At 37.0% G+C, this 26,792-nt stretch overlaps 1 protein-coding gene across 3 annotated transcripts in view; it reads left to right on the forward strand.

The window, feature by feature from the left end:
- UAP1 (UDP-N-acetylglucosamine pyrophosphorylase 1) overlaps positions 1-26,792 on the forward strand; it is a 38,958-nt gene that overhangs the window by 7,476 nt on the left and 4,690 nt on the right. For 2 of the 3 annotated variants that reach the window (XM_031936794.1, XM_031936795.1), the window contains exons 2-9: positions 860-1,188; positions 10,426-10,630; positions 11,725-11,900; positions 17,784-17,956; positions 20,934-21,127; positions 24,022-24,162; positions 24,949-25,137; positions 26,192-26,242. In XM_031936794.1, the coding sequence (XP_031792654.1) occupies positions 909-1,188; positions 10,426-10,630; positions 11,725-11,900; positions 17,784-17,956; positions 20,934-21,127; positions 24,022-24,162; positions 24,949-25,137; positions 26,192-26,242 (1,409 nt within the window). In that variant the 5' untranslated portion in view covers positions 860-908. The remainder of the gene's footprint in view (positions 1-859; positions 1,189-10,425; positions 10,631-11,724; positions 11,901-17,783; positions 17,957-20,933; positions 21,128-24,021; positions 24,163-24,948; positions 25,138-26,191; positions 26,243-26,792) is intronic. The other variant, XM_031936796.1, reaches the window with a different exon arrangement.

Below are 26,792 nucleotides of genomic sequence, written 5' to 3' on the forward strand. Positions count from 1 at the left end.
TCTTCTGGGAACTTTGGTGGTTTTTCATTTATTACATTCATACCTGAAGAAAATTGGTGAGGTTAATGAAAAACAAAAGTTGTAATTTTTTCCTGTCAGGTTCACAGTCCTCTCCTTTGAAATCTATCCATGAAATTTTGATTTAGTTCACCCTGCTAATTCCATAGATAAGTATACTGAAGCATAGCAAATGCTTATTCAGGATCACACAAGTATTACGTAAAAGAGAAATTTCTAGGGGCTTCTACTTCATTTCCAATTCTTTTGGAAGCTGTAAGATATTTTGGTGCAAAAGGAGACTTTGTTCCTCCATGGTTTGTAGGCCTTATAATGGAATCTCTGGGCCAGAAGATAAAGACATTTCAGTTACTTGCGTAACTCCAAACTGCTTTTCAAGATTTTACTAATTTACAGTTCTCCCAGTAATGAATAAGTATGCCTGTCTTCCAAGTATTCTTCCAGAATTGAGTGATTCTCATCATTTGTCATCTTTACCAGTTTGCAGAGTATTCAGTGAACCTCAAGTTTTAGATTTGCATTTATAAAAATTACTTGTGATTTGGACATTCTTAAATATAGTTGTCAATAGTGTATATTTCTTTTGAAAACTGTTCATATTCTTTTACCATTTGTCCATTGGGTAATGCAACATTGTTTCATTATTTTTCTTTCATCTTACAGGTTTTTAGTTTATAGTTATGACCTTTATACAAAATATATAGTATCTGAAAGGCAAAGTTAATTGCTTTAATGTGTTTTTTTTAAACAGAAGTTATTTACATTATAATAGAAAAAATACTAAATCTTGCAGATGAAACTTGTAATTATTATTAATGATTTTTCTGCTTTATCCTTACAGGTCTAGCTATCACAGCATTTTTGTTACAAGATTTGGAAGCTGAAACATTATGAATGTCAATGACCTCAAGTGTAGGTTGTCCATGGCAGGACAGGATCACCTGCTACAGTTCTGGGATGAATTGGAAGAAGCCCAACAGGAGGAACTTTTTGAAGAACTACAAGCTATTAATTTTGAGGAGCTGAACTGCTTTTTCCAAAAGGCCATTGAAGGATTTAATCAGGCCTCCTCTCAGGAGAAGATAGATGCACGGATGGAGCCTGTACCTCGAGAAGTGCTGGGCAGTGCCACGAGGGACCAAGAGCAGATCCAGCACTGGGAAAGGGAAGGTAGTTCACATATTGTAAACTCTTCCAGGACTGGCATTTATGATTTATAAAGTTACTGAAAACATTCTAAACAGAATATATGAAGCAGATTTAGTTTGATTTGGATACTGGCTTAAGCCTTATATTTCTGAGAGATAAATTGTCTTATTTGTTTTTCTGTTGTAAAATCTATCACTGTAACTAACCCTAGCAGCAGCCTGGTTTAATAGAGAGAATGCTGGACTTGAAGTTGGGAAAAGCTGGGTACCTCTTCTGACATTTAGTAGCTGTGTAATCCCAGAAAAGCTTCTTAACTTGTGTTTTTCTGAGATAATGCTCTAGAACTTCTCTTCCATGATTTCCCACACTGGGAGTTCTCATGCTGACAAATTCATAATTATGTATATAAAATCCTGATGCTTTTTAGAAAAGGCAAAATGTGACCCCAAATGACAAGAGAAGTCTGTTGAGTGAGCCCTGTGCTACTACACACTGAAGTGATTCCTAGAAGATTGTCTGGTCTCTTGGTTGGCATGGGAAGATTTAATTTTGGTGCTGGTGCTATTTATTATCTGCTCCTTTTTTCTGTTACTCATTCTGCCTGATTGGCTTTCCTCTATTGGGGAGCATTAGCTTAATGTAGAGATGAGCAGAAACTCTACCTTACAGCAGTGATGTGTTACACTCAGATAGAGACGGGCTAGCAATTATTTATATTGCAATAGAAAAAATACTAAGTCTTGCAGCTGGAACTTGTAATTATAGTTAATTCTTCTCTTTCATCCTTAGACTTGGAATATATCCATCTATATATAATATGTATCTCATATATAATATAGAAAAGTTTTATATATTTATATATCCTCATATAATTTATGTGGAGATTTCTTCTGGGTTTTTTTTTTTTTGACTTAGAAAATAAATAATGTTGTTATTCAGTTTTCTATCATATTTTATTTGCATTGTTAAATATTTCCCAATTACATGTTTTTGGAAGAAGCAATCATGGTTAAGTAACTTGTCCAGGGTCACACAGCTAATAAGTGTCACATGTCTGAAACCAGTTTGAATTCAAGTCCTTCTGCCTCTAGGGCCAGTGCTGCCCTTTCCCAGTTGCCTAGGTGACTGGTTTATGCTGTACTCAGAAGGGTTGTGAAGGACCTTCCAGCAGGATGTTTGACACCTCTGCCTTAGAGCCCTTGAGTTTCTGGGAGTTGCCTTTGAAGGCATTTGGGACTCTCTCACTGAGGTGTGAAACAGGGGTTTTCCAACAGGTGCTTCAGATCTCATCAAATAGTCCCATGATTCCAGTCTCAGAATCCTTGTTGATTTTAAAAGGACCATTACCCAAAGGCAAGAGCTATACAGCATGCTCCCTGCCCCTGTTGAAAATGTCTTGTGGTAGTAAAAAACTTGATAGTTTTTGAATTATTCATTTTCTCATCTTATCCTCACAGTAGCTTGTGGTCCTCATTTTACAGATGTGAGGAAAGTGAAACTTAGAGACTTTGGGCCTTACTTTCTAGCTACAAAATGCCAGGAGTGGGATTCCAGTCCAGATTTTCTAACTAGAAATCATTGTTTTTACATCATACTGCCTCAGCTCCTCAATAGTGGCTGTTTCTATTTTTCCTTGATTCTTCTGCCAGTGATTTAAAGGGATCACTTGCCTCAAAGCTTAATTATCAATTTATCAAGAATTTATCAGTATCAATATGTGTGGTGGAAGGTTATCTATCTGTTCTAGCCAGTCTTTCTGGGGGGAAAATGACATTGTTCTTTATGGGAACTACAAGCAGCCCTTGCTTTGGGTCTTATCATTGAAAACTGAAGTAGAAAACAAATGGACTACCTGAATGTCAGGTTGTACTGGTGGTAGAACCAATGTTTATTGTAATGTTCTTTTCATATCCTCATGTTAGAAATCCGAGAATGAAATACAGCTTTGTTTTTCAACAGAAAAATTTAACAGGTGCAATTCAAGCCTGCTTTTGGCAGAGGACCAGGTGGGATGGTCAATTTTGAAATTACTCATATATTTCTGGGTTGACTTAAGTTTGAAAGTTGGCTTTAACAAATGAAGTGTCAGGTAGTAAATTTTCAAAGGGATAGAAAGTTACTTATGTGAGCACTGAATGAGGATTTCATAGGTACATTAAAAATATTTTAGAGAATACATTTTTAACAAACAGCTTATCTATAGCGATGTCAGTTTTAAAAGTATCATAGAAGTGTATACAGTCTCTTTGGTTTAGGCTTCAGAGTTTTCTTTCTTTTATAAATATGATTAAGAAATACACAAGGACTTTTTATTTTTTTGTATTTAAATTTTTTAAATTTTTTTTTTTTTTAACATTTTTGTTTTAAAAATTCTGAGTTCCAGATTGCATGTCTTTCTCCCAGTATATCAGTTAAACATGTGAAATCATTGAAGAAATCTTTTCATATTAGCCATATTGCTAAGCAAAAAAAAGAAAGCAAGAAAATTATATTTCATTTTATAGTCAGAGTTCATCAATTCTTTCTCTGCAAGTGGATAGCATTGTTTTTCATCCTAAATCCTGTGGAATTATCTTAGATCATTATTTAGTTGATTATCATTGTAACATTTGTGTTACAGTGCACAATGATTTCCTGGTTTTTCTCATTTCACTTTGTATCAGTTCAAATCCTCCTTGCCATGTTTTTCTGAAACCACACCTTCATCATTTCTTTTATAGCACAGTAGTACTTAATCACAATAAAGCACAATCACATTTCAACTTGTTCATCCATTCCCTAATTGATGGGCCTCCCTTCATTTTCCAATTCTTTGCTGTTATAAATATTTTTGTACATATGGGTCCTTTTCTTTTGATCTTTTTAGCATACAGTCCTAGAGGAGATGTTGCTGCATCAAAGGATATGCACAGTTTTATAGCCTTTTGGGGTATAATTCCATATCGTTCTCCAGAATGGTTGGACCAGTTCACTATTCCACCAATAGTTCAGTAATATAGTTATTTCCTCACAACCCCTCCACATTAGTCATTTCTGAATGGTATGATGAGTTGGTGCCTCAGAAATTTAATTTACCTTTCTCTAGTCAATAGTCCTTTGTCACTGTTTCAGTCATGTCTAACTCTGTGATGTCATTTTGAGTTTTCTCTTTTTTAAGTAATAGTTTTTTATTTTCAAAATATATGCAAAGACAGTTTCCAACATCATTTGGGGTTTTCTTGGCAAAAATATTGGAGGGCTCCTTCTCCTGCTCACTTTACAGATGAGAAACTGAGGCAAATGGGGTAAGTGACTTGATCATGGTCACACAGCTAGTAAGTGTCTAAGGCCAGATTTGTACTCATAAAGATAAGTTTTCCTCATCCCAGGCCTGGCATTCTATCTACTGTGCCACTTAACTGCCCAATAAACAATGATTTAGAGGATGTTTTTCATAATCCTCTACATTGATTTAATTTCTTTTTCAGAAAAGTGACTTCTTATATCTCTTGACCATTTTTCGATTAGAGAATGGCTTTTATTTTATGTTAATCTTGGTTCTGTTTTTCTTGGTTCTTTTTTGAATGAATGAATCTTAGTTCATTTGAGAAATGACGTTTTGATTATCAAAAAAACTTAATGTAAATTTTTTGTCATATTTATTGTCTATTTTAGCAATTATCTCTTTCAGTTGGGTCTGTTTTTGTTTTTGTATTGTCTAAGATCATGAATGCTACCCCTGCCTTTTTTTCTTCAGCTGAAGCACAATAAACTTTGCTCCAGCCCCATATTTTAACTCTGCTTATATTTTTCTGATTTAGATATTTCTCTTGTAAATAACATGGTGGGATTCTGGTTTCTAATCCATTCTGCTGTCTACTTTTGTTTTATGGGTGAACCGATCCCATTCACATTCAGTTATGATTATCCTATTTTGTTCTGATTATTCTTCTGCTCTTCTATCTACCCCAAACCCTCCTCAAAAGTCTGTTTCACTTCTGACCACTGCTTCCCTTAATCTGCCCTCCCTTTTATTAACAATCCTTTTGCCGCATCTTTTATCCTTTTTTTCCTATTTCCACACACACATACACGTATGTACCTACATGTATCTATATGTGTACATGCATACATATATGTGTATCTGTATGTTCAAACACACACAAAATATGAATCATTTCTGATGAGAGGAAGGTTCAAGCATTGTCTACCACCTACCTTCTCATTTTTCATGCCACTACAAAAGCATTTTTGGTGCTTTTTTTATGTGAGACAATTTACCCAATTCCACCTCTTCCCTTCCCCCTTTTCTCAGTGCCTCCTTCTTTCTCATCCCTTCTTTTTTTTTTTTTTTTTTTTTTTTTGAAAGCATCTTAATATAATCAAGTTTTATACCTGTGCCCTTTGTCTATGTAGATTTTTTTTAATTGCCCTACTAATGATAACATTCTTAGGAATTATATGTGTTATCTTCCTATGTGGGACTATAAATAATTTAACTTTATTGAATCTTATGATTACTTTTTCATGTTTATCTTATGCTTCTCTTGAGTCTTTGGATTGAATATCAGATTTTCTGTTCAGCTCTGGTCTTTTCAACAGAGATACTTGAAAATCTTTTATTTCATTAAATGCCCATTTCCCCCTCTACAGGATTATACTCACAAGTAAGTAATTCTTAACAGTATCATAATGTTCCTTCTGGATGATTATCCTCAGAGGTACATTCCTAACCAATATATGGTGCCAGGCAGATGTATTAAGAGCATTCTTTTTTTTTTTTTCTTTGAAGCTTTTTATTTTCAAAACATAAGCACAGATAATTTTTCAACATTGATCCTTACATAGCCTTATGTTTCAGATTTTCCCCTCCTTCCCCTCATCCCCTCCCCTAGATGGCAAGCAATCTAATATATATTATATATGTTAAATCCAATATGTGTAAATATATTTATACAATTCTCTTGTTGCACAAGAAAGATCAGATCAAAAAGGAAAGAAAATGAGTAAGAAAACAAAATGCAAGTGAACAACATCAAAAAGAGTGAGAATGTTATGTTGTGATCCACATTCAGTTTCCACAGTCCTCTCTCTGGGTGTAGATGACTCTCATCCTCACAAGATCATTGGAACTGGCATAAATCATCTCATTGTTGGAAAGAATCACATTTTTCAGTATTGATCATTGTATAATATTGATGTTGCTGTGTACAATGATCTAGAGGTTCTAAGAGCATTCTTTTTTTCAAGAAAGATCAAAGTGCAACTAAACAATTGTATGATTTATTAATCCTCAAGTTGGAAAATTATTCAGTACTAAATAATGTTTTCTCTATATTTGAGGTTTTTTTTAAATGTTCATTTACTTAAATTATTAAGCTTGATATATAAAATGTTATTCAGAAAAGCAGCCTGAAACTCCCCTTACAAGACTGAAAACTTAAGATGTAATTAGCAGACTAGGAAGAATGAACATTTCACATGAGTGAAAGAGACTTACTTATTGAGAACATTTATATAGAAAATACTCTCAATAATAAAATGCAAAAAAAATGCAAAAATTTCTGGTAAGGAAAATTAAAAGTCTGCAGCTATCTCAGTTTGCCACTAATACTGGTTTTCAAACAGATGTCTGAGTTTGTGTGTATGTTTGAGGTAATGTAACCCAAGCAGGAAATCATTCAGGAAGCATTTGACCTTGGGAGCACTGAGTAGTTGGCCATGGAAGTTTTCAGGAAAGACACCCAGACTGTGCATTGTCTGTGATGGCTGCACATAAGTGGAGAGATAATGTATATACTCATACTGGGAGTGTCCTTTTCCAATGTGGTATTTTCTACAAGATTGAGAGCACAGTATTTGACCTTGTCTTGATGAGTGGGGAAAATTGATAGAAGCAAAAGAGAAAGAAATCTCTTTATTTTTTTTTTAATTCTAAGAAATTGTAGCAGTTTTATACTTAGAGCACTTTCATGTTTATAAAATGATTTCTTGCCAGAGGATACAAGTTGATCTAGAGATTGGTCCTGGCTTAGGCTATACCTAGATAGAAAGAATAAGCGGTGGTAGCTCGTTACTGTGTTGCAGCAGCATAGAAAACCAAGACAGAATTTAGAGAATTTTGTGATACGTGAGTTTTAATAAGTATTCATTGTAAAAAAATGGACTTTTAAGGAGGAAATGAGGAATCATAATGGACTGAAAGTAGAAACAGCTTGGGAGAGTTGACCATGGCCCTGAGGAAAAAGGCTAACTGACAGGTTCCGTGTCTCTTCCTCCTTGTTGTTTGTATCACACAGGAACAGCTTGACTTAATAAAGTACAGGGTAGCATTGCACTAGAAATAAAAGTTTTCCATATATATATATATATATATATATATATATATATATATATGCCAGGATCTTGCTTTTTTTTTTTCTTCAGCAAGTATGCTCCTTAGAGTAAGGAAACATTTTAAATCTTTAATTTCCTGTTTTATTTTATAGGTTGGTTTTGTAATTTTTTTCAAAATCTTTTTTTAGTTACTAAGTTAACTGGGGATCTTGAAGCTTAAACCTCAGCTAGCTTTCAAATAAATTGAAAATCCAATGATTGACTTTTATTTTAAGGTTTGGAAGTGTTTCTTTTTGTGAGGAAAGAATAGCAAGGTTCAAAGGAACATTTCTTCTGTGACTGAGGAACTTAGGTTTTGTGAGATTGAATCTTTAAAGGATTTCTTGCCTCACTTGAGAAAGATAGGGAGGGCCATTCTGGAGAGAGACAGGATTGTTCTCTGAAAGACAAAGCTGGAAGTGCCAGTCTCTTCCTGATCCTGAGCCTGAGGCAAAAGGAAGCTTTTAACAATCCTTAAATTGTTACAATTAAGCTATAGGAGAGTAACTCTTTCAGGAATTTAGTAGAGATTTTAAAGGAAACAAGATTAGGAACAGTTAGCAAATAGGTAAAAGAGGTATAGGAAAGCCATCTGTCAAAAATTAGGTGTAGACCAGCCTCTTATACGGTATGCAAAGATAGATTTTCAGTGGATATATGACTATGTCTAAAAGGTCACATAATAAATATGAGGAGCAAACTTTTCCAACCTCTAGATAAGGAAAAAATTCATGATTAAATGAAGGATAGGGAGGACTGGACAATTTTAGTTATTTGAAATTTAAAATCAAATAGTTATAATTAGAAGGGAAACAGTTAACTGGGAAAAAAAAATCTTTGCATCAGATTTCTCAGAAATAGCACTCATTTCCAAGAAGGTAAGATGCTACTTCAAATTTATAAGAATAAGAACCATTCCCATCCCTGCTCTTGCCCTCTTAATCCTCAACTCTGAAGTATTTCCAGCATCCACTTCCTACCATCTATTCTGTTGTCAAACAAAACTGGAGAAAAATCATAGAATCATGTGAATAATATCCACTGCAGATGCATGGTATAATCTGAATTAGGCCCTTACTACAACAAAGTTATTCTTTTAACATTTCTTTAATTGATTTATTATCCCATTTACCACCATTTGAAGCTTTTTATCCCTTCACAAACCTTGTATGACTCCCCTCCCCCTAGTCTCTCAGCTGAAAACCTTGCCTCATTATTTCACTACGAAATTGGAGACCATTCGCTGAAAGGTTCTATTTCCTACATGACTTTTTACCGCTCCATCTTTATCTGTCTCCCATTATAATGGTGTCCCTATACCTCTCAGATTGCTGCATCTGTTATCCCATCTCACTTATTTTTCCTCTCTCCCTGTCAACTGGTTGCTCCCCTATCTCTGATTGTTCCCAATGCCTGAAATATTTTCTCTCCTCTTCTCTACCTCCTGGCTTCGGCAACTTCCTTTAGGTCTCAGCTCTAATCTCACTTTCTACAGGAAAGCTTTCTAGAATTCCCCTTAGTTTTAATGATTTTCTTCTCGTGATTATCTCCCATATTTTATTCTGTTTGTAGCTTCGTGGTACATTGTCTCTGCTGTTAAACTGTGAGCACTTTGAGATCAGGGACTGTCTTTTGCCTTTTGTTGTATCCCTAGCACTCAAACAGTATCTGAAACATAGTAGGTGCTTAATGAATTTTTATTGACTGACTGATTCCCTACTTGTTAAAATGTCAAAGGTCTGGATAGACAGTCTTCAGGGGAAGACAATAGTTTGGCACAGTTGACCAAAAAAAGGAAAATGACAAATGTTGGAAGGGCTACAGGAAACCATACATATTAATGCACTGTTAGTTAAGTTATTAATTGGAGCAGTTTGAGTGCTATATCACCATTTGGAGTGATATGACCATTCTATGTCTACCCCAAAGACTAAAGAAAGAGCAAAAGGCCAAATATACAAACAGTTATTTACAGCCTCTTTTTTAAAATGCCAAAGAACTGAAAAGTAAGGAGATGCCCAAGAATTGGGGATTGGCAAACAAAATATGGCATAGGAATATTCCTAGCCTCCCTTCCCTATAGGATTATATCCAATTTGCCCTGTGCATATCTTGTTGGTGCTTTGTGATTTTCATATTGTGTCTCCTATTAGGTTGTGAGCTTCTTGAGAAGTTTTATCTTTTTCTATATCTCTGGTATTTAGCATAATGCCTAACACATAATTGTTCATTGACTTGGCTTGACTATTGTGTTTTAAGAAATGATGAAAGAGATGGTGGTAGTTTCAGAGAAATCCCTTGAATGGATGAATTCATAGTGATCAGAACTATAACAGTATACATATTTGTAACAATATTGTCAAAACAAATGATTTTTGAAACATTTAAGAATTCTGTTCAATGTATTAATTGTGATTCCAAAGGAACAGTGATGAAGAATGCTACCCACTTCCTGACAGAAGTGATAACTCAAGACAGAGCGAAACATTCATTTTTGGAGAAGACCAATGTGGCAGTTTGTTTTACTTGATTATGCATTTTTGTTAAAATGATTTTTCCCCCTTTTCCAATGGACTTAGGGAGGTGGGAAGGAGAGAAAATGGATGAAAATGGGAAGTATGTCATGCTTTAAGCAGGGCTTCTCTTTTAGTTTAATGGTTTTGGATAAGAAAAGCTTATAAATGTACTTCTATGCTAATTCTTAGTCAGTCTTGCCTTAAAGGTAGATAGACATCTTGCAACTGAGACTGGATCCTATTGTCAACTGCATATGTGTATTGGATATGGGAACAGTTGCCTTAAAAGAAAGAAAGAAAGAAAAAAAAGTTAGATCCTTAAGGACAGAAACAACTATGCAGCGAGATAATTTTATGACCAGTCAATATCCATTTTTTCCCCTTCTAGGACTTCTCCAGATTTCCCAAAACAAAGTGGCAGTTCTTCTCCTGGCTGGTGGTCAGGGCACAAGACTTGGCGTAGCATATCCCAAAGGAATGTATGATGTGGGTTTGCCATCACGTAAAACTCTCTTCCAGATCCAAGCCGAGCGCATTTTGAAACTACAGCAACTAGTTGAAAAACATCATGGAAGCCAGTGCATCATTCCTTGGTAAAAAGGACTTTGGCTAGCATTTCCTAATATAGGTTAATTTGTGATATTCAAAATGCATATTGACTGTGTAGTAACCAGACATTTTGCCTGATGTTGCTGGAAGAAAGGAGCATTGTGGTAATTTAATTAATTATTTACATTAATATCTAAATGCAAATAATTCACCATCTGTATTTCACTAGTCATTGTGGCTTCAAAAAGCGATATACTTATGTTTTTCAGTTACATCATAAGAGTAATAGATGATGAATAAATGTGACTACTTAATTTGAACATTTATATTGTTCTCTGAACAATATAGATTTATAAATATTTAAATATATTGTGATATAGTTTTAAAAATTTAAATATAAATCTTTAAAAATAAATAAATTTGAATAATTATAAATTATATAATAAAAAATTAAAAAATATAAAATTAAGATTATCTTTAGGTTAGCTAATGTAAAAAGATTCTTGACCTTAAGAATTTAACATAGGTGCTCTTCTAATGCATGCCCATCACATTCATCATTGTTTGCGCGCACACACACACACACACACGCATACACACACACAGAAAACACACACACACACACACTTATTTATTTATTTATATTTGTACATATGTAAAACAAACAAGTGGGCCTGTCCATAGATAATCCTTGTGCCAATCAAGATAGAGTGTTATTTATCATTTTATGTTCGCAAAGTCAGTGGAAATGTTAAGATAATATTTCTAAAACCATTTCAGAATTTTTATAAAAATATCTGCAGTTGAACATTCAATTTGATGTTGCTTCTGCTCTTTCATTCCTGTAGAATGTTATATACTGAGATTAGTTGGAAAAATTCATGTGCTCTAAGAGTTTTAGAAATGTACCTTGATTTCATTTCATAGCAGTGTCTTGATACTGAGTTAATTAAGGAATGCTCTGAGGATACTCTCTGCTTGGGAGGCAGTTAATAGGAACTGTCTAGAGAAAAAGATAAGGAGACCGGAATGGTCTAGTACTGCCCAAAGTCTGCTGTAGGTCAATGCAAGGACAGTCTTCCTGTTGTCTAGTTCATAGAGAATCATGATTTTTGGACATTTTTTTTCCTCTTACCAGGTACATTATGACCAGTGGCAGGACAATGGAATCTACAAAGGAGTTCTTCTCAAAGCACAAGTACTTTGGTTTAAAAAAGGAGAATATAATCTTTTTTCAACAAGGAATGCTACCTGCAATGCAGTTTGATGGGAAAATTATTCTGGAAGAGAAGAGTAAAGTTTCCATGGCTCCAGGTCTGTGTTGATCACTGTTGAATACATTTAGAGAGGCTAATGATTTGAATAATCAAACTTCAATTAATTAAGTCATCCTTAATTGTTCTGTAAGGTAAAAATGAGTTGGGCTCTGGTGATACTTTCTTAAAATAAAGATGACCATTAGTAATGATCTTCAAAGGACTGATTTCTTTAAAAATCCAGAAATATAAATTGCCTAATAAAATAAGCATATTTGCCTAGTCACCCAGTAGTTTTGAGAATTGTTTTAGAGTTTCATTCTCAAAAACCCACAATTAGCTCATCTTCCTATCAAATTCTTTTTCACCATTGGAGTCATTATTATTGAAATCTCTTTCAAAATATCTTTTGTAATTTTGGCAGATATTAAGAAGTGGTTTATAGATGTGAAAAATCAAATACAAAGTTATGGTTGTTATAAAACTAGGAAAGGAATAATGACATTCTCTTATGACATTTCTGTTCTTACTTGGGAGAGATTATTTTTAGCCCTATAGTGCCCTCCTCCTCCTCCCCTCTTTCCCCAGTCCTGGAACCATTTGGACATGATCTGGACAGACCGATGACCTCAAATCTGTTTCTCTTAGGAAAAGTTCAGACTAAAAAGTGTGTAAATGGTTATGAAGGACCTTTTCTAGAGTCAGGCCAGGCCCTGGGTTTGGAAGGTGTCTCAGAGTTTTACAGAGTTCTGAGGAATATAACAAGGAATAGATTTCAGCATTGTACGAGGAAAAAAACAACTTTAAAAATGGCCTTGTTTTTATTGCCTTGTAAGATAAGTACCTATTTTTTTGAGGTATTCAAGCAGAAACTGGATCATTACTTCTCGGGGATGCTCTAGAGGAAATTTATATTAAATTGGCTTAGATTGTCTCCTGTGGTTTTCTAAATAATGTAAGGCTGTAGGTATATTGTAATAGCTCTCTCACACAAAAGTAGTGATGGTACACAATAATTCTTAGGGAGAAATAATAGAGAAGAGGATCATGAAGAATACTTGGATTCATCATTCATGATGAATCATCATTCCAAGATGAATCAGGTGAATCCATGATGAATCAGAATACAAGTAATGAAGCAAAGCTAACTTGAATTTTTAACAGATGAAGCTACAAAAGATCTCTTGAGTACCATCAAGATTTGGTGGGATGGAACTCATGACTAGAAAATGGAAATATGAAATATGCCTTGTTTAAAATAATATAATATTTACATAATAAAAAAGTGAATCAGTATAGATTGTTAAGCAAGTGTATTATATTTGTGTGGGGACTGAACCAGAGTTTGCAAGCCTGTTAGAGATCATTTAAGAGATGCAAAAAGGAGAAAAAGTGATATTAGTGTGGGAGGATCAGTTAAAGATATGCATAATGTTTTGGTGAGACATAATAATACTGCTACAGAGGAAGGAGAGAGGTACAGGCTTTGGCTCTATCTGATAGAAGTCTTATTCTACATAAAGCTTTGATTTAATTCTTCACATGCCATACTGATTATTATCTTTGAGGGTTGGAAAAAACAACCCAGCCTGCTTTCTTGGGCTTAATGCTGACCAATAAAGAAGAGTACAATAGACATCAGAGTCAAAATAAGCACATTGTCTTAGAGCAGGGGCAGAAGAGAATCCTGGGCCTCAGTTTAGGTGCTTGACTTTTAGAAAAGAGATTTCGTAAAAATGAGAAAAAAGTTAGGTATGATGACATAGTCTGAGATTCTAAAAGGGAAGGAGGCTAACGGAGTCTAAAAAGCTGACTGATGAAATTTTGATGAGTTAGATAGAAATTGTATTAATGAAACCTTCTAAGGAGAGCACTCTGTCTAATAGAAACAGGGTCTCTGTGAGTTCAGATTGCAAAAGGAAACATGTAAAGTGTGGAAAGCAGTTCCTGGGCCTACTAAGGTACCATAAGGTTAACATAGATGGAATGGAATGGTATTATCCATTGGATAATTCCCAATGAAATGGGTTATCTTTCAATTCCCCAAAAGTGTTCAAATGAGGCCCATTGAGTTATCATTAGACATGTTGCAAAGGGGATGATTTTATCAGGGAATACCTAAGACTCCTTTTAACTTTCAGATTCTGTGATTCTAGTTTTGTTCTAAGATTTCCTCTAGGTTGTAGAAGGTTCTATTTGGTGCTTGTTGTCTTAGGGGATTCTCCCAAACAATCTCATTAGAGTTTTTAATAAAATACTCTAGTCAGAACATCTCAATGCTCCAAGAAGCTCTCCAAGACTAGAAGGGACAGAAAGATACCAGCTTGTATTACAAGGGGGAGTTTCCTTATCTGGGAGTTCCCTATATCACAGATTAGCCTCTTTCCCTCCAGTGCTTACAGAATATTTCCATTTAGCCAAACTTATCCTGAAGTTTACAGCCTGTGTGTGGGTAACTAGCACCTTCGTGATTGTCCCAGTATCTTCATCTTTCTTGGCTGTGTTGTTCAGTTGGTACATTTGGTACCATTTTTGCTTCATTTAGCCCGAAAGTATTGCATGCCTCAGGCTTTGAGCTCTAAACTGTTAGCTTCCTAGGAACGACTTTCCAGTTTAATGTCTGGTATAGCAAACTTAGGAAACCCAGACTTCAGTTCTGGCACCATGCATGGGTGGCAGAGGAGTATTCTGGGTATCAGACCTCCCCCATGGACATCAGGAGTACAGACCATAGGAGGGTAAAACCCCTATTAGACACCGCCTAGTCTAAACCCTTTACTTGAGGAAACTGAGACCCAGAGAGACTGAGTGCTTTGGCCAGAATCCACAACTAGTAAGTGACAGAGGCAGAATTTGGTGGCATATCTTCTTGACTCCAAGGCTTCCCTTCCCTTCCCTCTGCCTGACTGCCTTTCCCATGGAAAGCTGCTCCTCGGATGCTGCTTGCTGAGAAAACTCCAGCTGATCAGCCGGCATATATCAGGGACCATGTTAAGTACTCCTCTGCACCTGTATGTCTGCATGCTTACATAGAGCAGATGTGTGTATATGCACCCCTGCCCTTTTTTGGTAAAAAGTTGTGTTTTGATACCCCTTGTATTTGATATGTTTGGCCTCAAGCTTTATAACATGGAGTAATTGAGAAATAAAGATTTTAGAGATAAGGAATAGTAGGTAGTTCTTAGAGACCTGCTTGCCACCTACCTTGCCTTTCCCTTGCTGCTTATTGTCACTTTTTTCCATTAGATGTATGCTTGTCTAGTTGCTACTTTTTTTGGTTCCTAAATTCAAGTTGGTTTTCAGGGAAGAACACATTATTTTTTCCACTTTTTAAAAAAACTAAAATGCTAATATACTTTTAGATATTTCAGAGGGGTTTAATTGCCATGCATGGCAAAGAAATAATTGGTGGATGAAACCCTGACTTCAAATCCTGCGTTGGACTGAGCTGTGAGCTTGCCTCAGTTTTCTATATACATGGTATTATTATTACTTTTATTAGTAGCAATAGTAATCTGTGACAGTAGAGGAAGTTTACAGAGGTGCAGATATTTTAAAATAAAATCCAATCTTTCATGAATGTCCTTCATAAAGGTATACTGTCCAATATCATTTTACAATAAACTTTAACTTTTTACATTGCAACATGCACATAAAAGTTGCTTCTATGCAACTTATTTTCCCCATAATGTTCATTTGTTTAATTTTGTGTTTTCATGGAGCCATGTGATGATATTAGGCAGAGTAAATAATTATAACTGGAATTTATTCCCAGCATTCTTTTTATTTGAATTAGAGAGCAGTAGATATAGCACTGGAAAAAAATCTCAGAGGCCGTCTGAATTATCCCCTCATCAGGGGAACTGAGGTCCTTGGGAACTTGCCCATAGTCATATGGGCAGCCAACAGCAGGAGGAAGATTCACATCCAGATCTCTGACCACAGAGCCATTATTCTTTCCATTGGAATATGCTGTATTTGCCCATTATTTATCTGCTTTTATTCCACACATGAATATATCCCAAACCAATAAATTCAGCTTGGTAAATTTTTTGGTTTCAAAAATGGTATAACTTTATATTTAATAGTTTTCTTAGAATCTCTTTTCCTATTCTCTACATCCAATTCCTCTCTTCTTTCAGCTTCCCCAACAAGCTCGTGGTCTTAGGCTCAGACCTTTTACCTGAAGGCTGTTCCTCTTTCCTCTCAGACTCCCCGACCTGGGCAGATAATAATCTTACCCCTTGTCTCTCTAAAGGAGTGAGGTGATGAGCTCATGCTCTCTTTACAGAGGAGGAAATGGACTAGGAAGTGTCCTCCCCAGGATTAGAGGTATTCCCATGGGCCCAGGGCCTTCTTTTTCCAAGGCTGGCGCTCTGTCCATATGCCCCTTTCATAGAGCCTGAACTTCTTGAGATTGTCCCCTTTTTAGGGAATTATCTTTATGTCACCTAGTTCATCTTCCATGACTGGAGAATACCTTTGGTGAGCATCTGCCGCCCAGTTTTTTGCTTTGCTTGACAAGGTTTCAGACTTGGAATCAGGAGTATCAGACTTCAAGTTCCATTTTAGAATCTGTCTAGCTATGTGACCATGTGCAACCCACAAAAATGTAATGTGTATGTGTGATATCCCTTATTGGAAGTCTTCAGGGCTTACATTTTTGCTCTTCTGAATCAGGATAAAAAAACATTAATAAATTATGTATACTTTACCATTCTTAGTTCCTTAACTGTGAAGATGTGGTCTGTGAAAGAAAATAATTTATAAAACCCTGCTTCTTCCCTTCTCCTGTTTACATTAAAGAAACTCTCTATACATGCATATTAAGCATCCTCATAAGATTTTATAGTAGTTCTGAACCTAATAATTCTCAACAATCTCCAATTTGTATGGAGAGGCAGTTCATGATGTGGTAGGAAAAAATGTTGGGCTTTGAGTCAGGAGATCTGTGTTCTCATTCTGCCTCCCACATTTAACTAATTGTGTTTCCATGGCTGAGTCACTTAACCACTAAGAGCCTTAGCTTCCTCATGCATAAAAGTGAGAAAATATAATTTGAATCACTTTCATTGTGAGGAAAGTATTTTGTATACCTTTAAGTTATATATAAATGTGAGTTCTTGCTGTTAGAACAAAATATTTTTCTCTATTTTCTTCAGAACTTAACTTTTGACCCTTTTCCCCTTTATATCAAATAATGAGGAAATCTCATGTACTTTTTCCTTTTCCCTTTCCCCCCAAAAAAGAGATGAAAATGAGCCACTGGAAAAGGCAGATAGGCCTAGATATCTTTTCTTTGAGGGGTGGCTAGATTTTGAAGATCCTCGATAGTGTGATCCTTATTTTGTGAAAAGGTATGATGGGTACTGCTTACTGAAAGTCCCTTGCAGCTTTGTAGGGAGAAAAAAATACATGAAAACTATATCAGAAGTAGTCTGAATAGGGAGAATCTTTAAGAAATGCTAATTTATTTCCATTTCCATTCTTCTAGGGTAAAGTACAGTTAACTTGAATTTTTTGGCAAGTGACTTTGAATGACACCTTAAATATTTCTTTTTTTGAGACTGGAGAATGTGTTTTTGGGGATGTAATATCATAATTGGCTTATTTTAGGGAGGTATTACCTGAACCATATGAAATAACATTTATTTTTTAAAAGAATGAGGTATTTTATAAATTTATTAAATAAGATACACCTTGAGGGAACTAAGTAAAGGAGTAGAAAATTAAAGTTAATTAAACAATCATAGGTAATTTGTTCAAACATTGTTTAAAAGTATATTGACACCTAGCATTTGACTCCTTTCTTTTTGGATCAGTTGGTCCTTTGAAAACTTTGGTTTTCAAAAGTTCTTATGCCAGCTTGGAAACATATGCAAATTTTTGAATAACATTTTGCAGGGTTCTGGGTTCATTATTGAACTGTTTTGCTTTTCAGATGGGAATGGTGGTCTTTATCGAGCTCTTGCAGCCCATGGCATTGTGGAAGATATGGAGAAAAGGGGCATTTGGGGAATCCATGTCTACTGTGTAGATAACATCTTGGTGAAAGTAGCAGACCCACGTTTCATTGGATTCTGCATTCAGAAAGGAGCAGATTGTGGAGCAAAGGTAATGCCCTACCTGGATTAACTACAGAAAGTCTTGGTTTTTGTTCCACAGGAGTCAGTAGAATAATGCTGGTTTTTGTTCCACAGGAGTCAGTAGAATAATGCTAACAATTGTTTTAGATTTTAAACTTGTCAAGTCAAAATGGCTTCATGAAGGTCCTTGGTCATTATCTCTAGGGATTCCAGCACTTAGAGTGCCTCCCCTCATTTTACAGCTGAGGAACCAGGTTGAGAGAGGAGGGAAATCGTCTGGTAGGGTCACACCAGACGACAAGGTCAACCTTGGAGTCTTGAGGGTGTACTTTCCACTGGGATTTTTAGATGACTTAGCACTTCTATTTTTCAAGAGGTAGCATTTCATTTTAGAATGAGTATTACACAGATGGGCCGGCCGGCTTAGGTGTCTGCTTCAAACATTTTTTAGGAAGACATTCAAGGTGTTTTTGTGAGCCTTTTCGATGGAAGAAAAGGCAATCTAAATGTAGCTATGAAAAAAGATTGGTGTAATCTTCCCACTTGAGAACTTTACTTGAACTACCTTCCCTCCATTTATATATTTAAATTTTAAATATATATATAATTTGCTGAGGCAATTGGGGTTCGGTGGCTTGTCCAGGTCACACAGCTAGGAAGTCTAGCCAGATTTGAACTCTGATCCTCCTGACTTCAGAGCCAGTTCTCTATCTACCATGCCATTTAGCTACCCCCTCCATTTATCCTAAATAGTCTTCCCTTGCTTTTGAAGCAGTTTGAATTAATGAGATAGCTGCCATTCACAGAATGGTTGAAGAATCACAAAGCCTAATTGGAAAACTACAGGGCTCCAGAAGTTGTGAGATGTTTCTCTCTGGGAACTAAAGTAGCTGGTTGTATAACGAGAAAATGGAATGATTGAATCTGGAAAAGTAGCAAGGGATGTGAGTTGAATGGGTATCTAATCCAACCTTCTCCAAAAGGCCTGACAAGTGGCTGCTCAAAGACTTCCAAGGAGAAGAAATACATTTCTTTTCCAAAAAAATCTTTCCAGTTTTAGGTAGTATTTTAGTTTTTTTTTTATTATTATTAATTTTACATCGAGTTTAAATTGACTTTTCACAATTTCCACTCATTGCTTTTAAGTTCTGTTTTGTGGATCCAAGCAGAACAAGTCTAATCTTGTGACAAACATTTGAATACTTGAAGACAATGATTACATACTCCCTAAATGTTCCCTTTCCTAAGTTAAAGATGCACAGTGTTTTCATCAGATCCTCATACAGCATGAACTCGAAACCTTCATCTTTCTGGCTAACATTTTCTAAAGTTCTCCAGTGTGATTCTTCCTGAAATGTGGTGTCCAGAAATGTATACAATGCTCTAGAGATTGCTCTGATGCTGGTACAATACAGTAAAACCACCTCCTCTTCCCTTCTGCACCCTTTCTAGGATTCTCTTAACATATCTTAAGATGACATCAGTTTTTTTGGCTGCCATAACAAATTGTTGTCTTATTTTAAACTAGCATAACAGTCCCTTAAAGCTGCCATATCTTTTCTCAGAACCTCTCTCTAGCTTGACTTTCCTTATCTTGAGAAGGTGATTATTTTTTCCTCTAAACATATTTCCACATTTATCGTGTTGAACAAGAAAAATCAAATCAAAAAAGAAAAAAAAACCTAAAAAGAAACCAAAAACAAAATCAAGCAAGCAAACATCAAGAACAAAAAAGTGTAAATACTAGGTGGTGGTCCACATTCAATCCTGTAGTCCTCTCTCTGGATGCAGATGGCCCTCTCTATCACAAATCTATTGGAACTGGCCTCAATCACCTCGCTGTTCAAAAGAGCCACAGCTTTCAAAATTTCATTGTATAATTTTATTGGCGTGTACTATGTTCTCTTGGTTCTACTCAATGCACTTAGCATCAGTTCATATAAGTTTCTCTAGGGAAGGCAATTATTTTTTAACCTGTATCACCCAGTCAATCTTCTAATTCCCAATTGTTTTCCAGATTAGTTAGACTGATTCACAGTGACATCGACAATGCATTGATAAGTCTTTTCCCCCTACAGCTTTACCTGCCAGCTCTGACTTTCTAACTTTTATCATCTTTGCCAGTTGAATGGATCTCAGGTCAAACCTTATCATTTTAATTCTTGTTTCACTTATTGGTGATCTGGGGAACTTTTTCATATGGTTAGTAATGTTTTGCAATACTTTTGAAAACTATGGTCTTTGAGCACTTGTCTATTGGCTAGGTGGCAATCATTGAAAAAATCTGAGATGAGTGATAAATTCCTTGTGCAGCCACATTCATCTTTTCAAAAACTTGTATTTCTATAGAATTCCTTAGGAGAATCCCAGATTTTTTCAATTTACTGCTACCTATGTTATACATGATTGCACATTGTATAACCCACTTTGAATTACTTACCATCTTGGGGTGGAGAAGGAAGAAAAGAATATAGAACTTAAAAAAATATTTTCAGCTAATCCAGGTTACCTACACTATCTAGTATTGTTTCCTCTGCTCTATTATATCACTAGTCTGGTATTCCATCATGGTGTGGAGCTGACCCTGGGTTCTTAAAAATTGTTCTAACAGTATAATCTCTCTTAGCTTCTAAACTAGACAGCTTTATTTCTAGCATTGATAAAGGAGCTGAATGCCTGAAGATCAGCCTGACATTTTTCTAAATCAGGAATTTTTTGCTTTTTTGTATCATGGACCCTAGAGTCGGTCGTCTGATAAAACCTTTTAGCCCCTTCTAAGAAACATGTTTTTAAAAGCAAAAATTAAAATACATAACAATGCAAAGGAAACTCAAATGGAATTATGAAAATAACTGTTAAATTTTTTCTGAACCCAGGGTTAAGAGTCTCTTACTCTAAAGTTCTACTTTTGGTTTGTTTTTACTAGCTGAGAAAGACTAATTAAATAAAATCATAGTAAAAAGTGCAAGCATTTGAATATGTTTTCTTTTCTTTCTTGTGGGCAGGTTGTGGAGAAGACAAATCCTACAGAGCCTGTTGGGGTAGTATGTAGAGTGGATGGCGTCTACCAGGTGGTAGAATATAGTGAGATCTCACTGGCCACAGCCCAGAGGCGAAGCCCCGATGGACGGCTGCTGTTCAATGCAGGGAACATTGCCAATCATTTCTTCACCGTGCCTTTCCTGAGAGATGTGGTCAAGTATGAACCTTCCAGAGCCCTTTTTCTTCCCATTTATTTCACTCTGGATCCCTTAATATTTAGCCTTGGTTTCTGGCAGCTTGCAGTAGTAGACCCCCAAATCAGGAACCAGCAGACTCAGACTGGCCTGCAGTCAGTGTCACCCGACATGTTGTTACTGATACTGACATGTAACATTTTTACATATCTATGTCCATAATCTCTCTCTCTCTCTCTCTCTCTCTCTCTCCCTCTCTCTCTCTCTCTCTCTCTCTTTTTGGCAAGGCAGTTGGGGTTTAATGACTGGTCCAGGGTCACACTAGGAAATATTAAGTGCCTGAGGTTAGATTTGAACTCGGGTCCTGTTGACTCCAGGAGTAGTGCTCTATCCAATATACTGTCTAGCTTCCCTGTGTCTTATCCATAATCTCACTGACATGTGCAGTATCCCTCTGAGGGCCAAAGGGAGGTTTGCCAGCTGTATGACTAGAGGTAAATTATTTACACATGCCAAAATCATCTGTAAAATGGGACTAGTTATCCTGCCCTGTTCCTCTGATAGTTCTGTGAAGATTAAATGAGTTAATGAATATGCCAAATGCTTTGCAAAGTTCCATACAAATGGAAAGGATTTTTATTATAACTTAATTATATTATTATTTTGTGTAAAAACTATCTTAATTACATTTGGAAAAGCTGAATAGTAGGAGGTTAATAATCAGTGATGAATTTGGCCACAGCAACTCTTAAAGACCATCTATTGGTGGGAGGAGGTTGTAATCTACCTTGGTAAAGGAAAGACCCACAGCAGTGAGATTAGAGATCTTTTAAAACATTGAGGTATTATCTATCTATTGTCAATTAGTCTGTCAGTAAATGTCTGAATGGCTACTGTATGTCAAGTACTGTAGTAAGCCCTGGGGATATAAAGAAAAGTAGAACCCAATCGCTGTTCTCAGGGAGCTCAGAGTCTGAATGGGGGAGGCAACAAGCAAACAGCTCTGTCCAGAAAAGACATGTAGGAGATAAAATCCGGGAGAGAATCAGCAGAAGGAGGGCACTAGAATTAAAGGAGAATTTGGAAAGGCTTCCTGTAGAACAGGGGATTTCGAAGAAGTCAGGGAAGTTGGGAGGTGGGGAGAAGGCAGGAGAGAATTTCTGGTGTGAGAGCAGCCAGTGAAAATGGCAGATGCCATTTCTTCTGTCATTGATCACGGGGTGTGAAGGGATTATAAAGTGGAAGAGAAGGGAAGAGTAGGGAGGAGGAGGAGAGGGACAGGTAGGAAGGGTTTTGAGTCCATTTTATATTTGATCCTGGAGGGGATAGGGAGTGCCTGGAACCTGTTGAATAGGCGGTTCAGTGTTTTAGGAACATGGACTGGATGAATGAATGGAGAATGGACTAGGGAGGGAGGAGATCTGAGGGAGGAGACCTGAGGCTAGTTCAGCCATGAGCTGATGAAGGTCCATAGGGGCGGCTGCCTCAGGCAGCTAGGGGATGAGAGATGTCACAAGGAGATGGAATCCAGAGTACCTGGTAGGATGGTGGTATCCTCTTCAGGATATTAGGAAGAGGAGAGGCTTGGAGGGAAAGAGAATGAACTCCAGTGTGGCCATGCTGGGTTTAAGTTATTTGTGCAATGTCTAGTTTGAGATGTCCAGTAGGCAGTTGGGGATGTGAGACCTAAGGTCTGCAGGAGGTTTGAGTGGGATAAGCAGACCTGAGAATCCTTAACTTAGAAAGGATCATGAGGGGGCCAGGTCAGAGACCCCCAGGTGCCCAGTCAGTGGGCACAATCAGGGTGCAGATATCATAAAAAAGGCTATGGAGGACCAGGGGAGGGAGAGGAGAGGGTCAGGAATGGTTGGGAAGGTGGGATTGGAAGTGGTCATTTGGTCTGAGAGCCCTTTCAGGTAAGTGATAGAAGAGATGTAAGAAAGAAGAAAGGAAATGGAGGAAGGAGCACCAGCCCTGACCAGGAGGACTTGTTCCTTGGCTCTTCCCAGCTGTGTGACCCTGGGCATGTCACTTAACCCTGATTGCCTCCCCAAAACAAAGGAAGTGGAGGCACTCAGTGTAGAGATGACAGATGGAATGGTCAGTGCTGGGGATGGATGGATCAAATGAAAAAATATATTTTTCTTTTGAGGATAAGGAAGAAACAGTCATGTTTATGAGCAGACAAGGAGACACTGAGGATTAGTGAGAGAGTGGAGGATAGTAGAAGGGAAGATGAAATGAACAGGCTCATTTGTTCCTGGGAAAGAGAAGGACCACTTCACGATCTGAGGGTGAAGGTGGAGATAATGGCAGCAAGCATCTAGGAAATGTGAATTGAGGGGCTGAGACATCTTGTTCAGAAGGGCTTTTGCATCACAGCATATTTCTTTGTAGATATGCCAAGAAAATGAGAGCAGCTGTCCTGTAATCTTGCAGAACTAGTGGAAAGAGGAACAGGGTATTTTAAATCAGAAACTTTTAACGTTTTGTAGTAATAATGAGTATTAATGTTCACCCAATTGTTGGAAAGAATGTAGCATCAGACACCAACAATATGGAATTGTCTCTTTGCCATCCTGGGTATCTTCTTGACAAACACAAGTGGGAATAAAAGAAAAACATAGGAAGAACCTAAAAATGAGGTCAGATTCATAAATTTGTCCTGCAGTTTTGGTCTCTTTAGTGATTATTGTGAATTATTTAAACCTATGAAGAGGCAAGTCTGTTCGTTTTACAATTTAGAAGTGGGTTGAAACTTACCAGTACATACCAGATACTTTTAGTATTTCATTCCTGGGAACTTTGGTGTTGAATGGCACAAATTTGGATTTGGAAATTTAGGTGACAGAATACAAATAGATTACCCACCATTCTAATTCTGGAAGCTGATGACTTCATTCTTTTCTCCACCTAGCATTTATGAACCACAGTTGCAGCACCACGTGGCTCAGAAGAAGATTCCATATGTGGATATCCACGGACAGCTAGTTAAGCCAGACAAACCAAATGGGATAAAGATGGAAAAATTTGTCTTTGACATCTTTCAGTTTGCTAAGTATGTTTTCTGTTGTGCCCAAGTAAAATTAAATAAATATATTGTAATTCTGTCTCTTACTCTGAACTGCCCCAAAGAAACGTTTGATTAGTATGTTATGTCTGTGGTACCAGACATGGTTATTTTATTACAAGTATTTAATCTAGACTTTCTCTGCCTATGTGAAGTCTCTGTCCTAGCAGTTTTGATTAGATCTGTCCAGGGGGATAAATTCCTGATTTCATCATTTACTTTATCTGGTTGGCTGCCTTACTAACCCTACTTGTTCCTTTTGGCTTCAAGCCTGTGGTGGCTAAGATGAAGGATTAACTGTTTTGTATTTAGAAGATATTTCTGATCTGTGAATAAATATTTGTCTCAATGCATGTTTTTGAAACTGCAGATAATCTTTGTCTTTTGAAATGAGCTTCTTAGAATTTGATTAACTTAAGAGAATAAGAGTTAACATTTCCCTTGCTCTGAATAGCTTCTCCATCAACTTGTATGAGAGATTTTTTGACCCTTTTCTGTGAAGCTTTCGGCTCCAAATAAATTTTATCATAGTCTTTGCTCAGTTTTCTGAAGTAGACTTTTCATTTGAGACATGAACATACCTCAGTTGCACATTGGAGAGAAAAATCTCATTTCCAGTGTGAAGGAATGAAACTGATCTGTAAACATTAATTAATGTAGTATTGCTTTGGCATTAGACTGAGAGAGGGTAGTATTGAAGACGAAGACCATAGTGATGTCCAGAGATAGCTAGGCTCATGTTATTCACAATTGTCTCTTATGGTTCTACCCCAGGAAGTTTGTGGTGTATGAAGTATTGCGGGAAGATGAATTCTCCCCTTTGAAGAATGCAGACAGTCAGAACGGGAAGGACAATCCCACCACTGCACGGCATGCACTCATGTCTCTGCATCACTGCTGGGTCCTCAATGCTGGGGGCCACTTCATTGATGAAAATGGGTCTCGCCTTCCTGCCATTCCTCGGTAAGTCCCGTGCCTGCTAACTCTGCTCCCCCTGTTGGCCTTTCCTTTGGGACTTTGCATCTTCCTGCTGTCTCTTTCACATAGTCCATTATTCTCCATTCTTTTAGAAAGGGGAAATATAACTATGTATGGGGAGAGGAGGAGGACTTTCCCAGGAGTGCCCTTTATCCAAAGAAATCAGAAGTTCAGCTCCTCTTCTTGTCTCTGCTCTGTGGTGTTCATCACAGTTTAAGTTCTCTCTCCCATTGCTGTACCTCCTGATTTCTTGGAAGCAGCTTCTCTGCTGCTATAGAACTGTGGCTGTTCAAGGCCCCAACAGAGGTCCACCCAGAAGAGTGGTAAATTGGGTCATTATGCTTCCAAGCGTGACTTTGGTACCTTGGAGGGAAGGGCAGTCCATCATTATGTCCTGACCCTCTTGGATAAAGAACCCATAGTCCTTTGGATTTTTAGAGTTAGCAGGATTCAAGCTCCAGGTAAAATAAAGTGAAACTTCATGGTTCTCCTATTGTATGTTTAAAACACTTAGCTGTTGCTAGAGTCCTGATTCTGTTAACTCACAGTAGTTTGACTGCTTTGATGTGCTGGTGGATGGCAAGCCCCCTATCATTGGAGATATTCAGTTAGAGCTGGAGAGCTCTCCTAGTGAGGATTTTGTAGATGGGATTCACGAACCAGATGAGAGTGAAAATAGATGATAGATAAGATCTTCGGTGTGATATGCATTTCATACTGCTGGCACCCCTCCCTTTCCGTGGGAAGAGGAAATGGGATCTTTTTCAGTTCATGGAAAAAGATCAGCAGGTCTGCACAAGGATCAATAAGGTGAATCTCAGTATGCTCAAGTATTTGTTCATTGGTTTTTTCTTTTTTCTCCTTTGGTTTCCTTTGTCTTCTAATTTCAACATTCAATTTTCATCTTACTTCTAATTTCAACATTCAAAATTCACCAAAGTACTTTGAGGTCATTCTAGTATTTTGTTTATTCATTATCTTTCATTATTATTGTTTTATTTGTCTTCATTCCCATTAATGCTTGTTTATTCCCACATAGCCATACTACAAATGGAAAGCCAGAGGCCCACACTGCTGATGTCAATCACAAGTAATTATACCTGGCTGCCTGCAGTGCATGGTGATGGGGCTGTGCTTCCCCGGGTACTAACGGGCCTTGCAGCTCCGAGTACTGAACAGCTACAAGCCACACTTGGGGGAGGAGAATGACTGAGCTTTTGGTGGGGTGCACTGCTTGTTTGGTGGCAGGCCTCTGAAGACACACTAACGCAGAGAATTGCTGTGCATGATGGAGCTGGGGCATGCTTTACTAAAGAATACGATAGGGGGTGGTTAGGTCTGCAAGGAATAGGTTTGTGGCAGAGCAAGAGCAGGTTATAGACTAGCAGTATGGGATCACAGTGCCCTCCAAGGCATCCCTAGAGATCAAAATTCTGTTCTCTACAACCAGCTTTGAGAATTGTGCTTGTATGGGAAAGTATTACCTGGAGAAGGATGACTTCTCCTCTAAAACATAGATATTCATCTCAGTTACCCGGATTTGTAGTGAGATTCCTCAAGGCTCTTCTTTTCAGTCATCGTGTGCCATATTTGCTTTATGGGTAAATAGAGTGACATAGTGATGATTTTACTCCTTTATG

This window comes from Sarcophilus harrisii, chromosome 4 (assembly GCF_902635505.1).
Source record: "Sarcophilus harrisii chromosome 4, mSarHar1.11, whole genome shotgun sequence".
Lineage (NCBI taxonomy): Eukaryota > Metazoa > Chordata > Mammalia > Dasyuromorphia > Dasyuridae > Sarcophilus > Sarcophilus harrisii.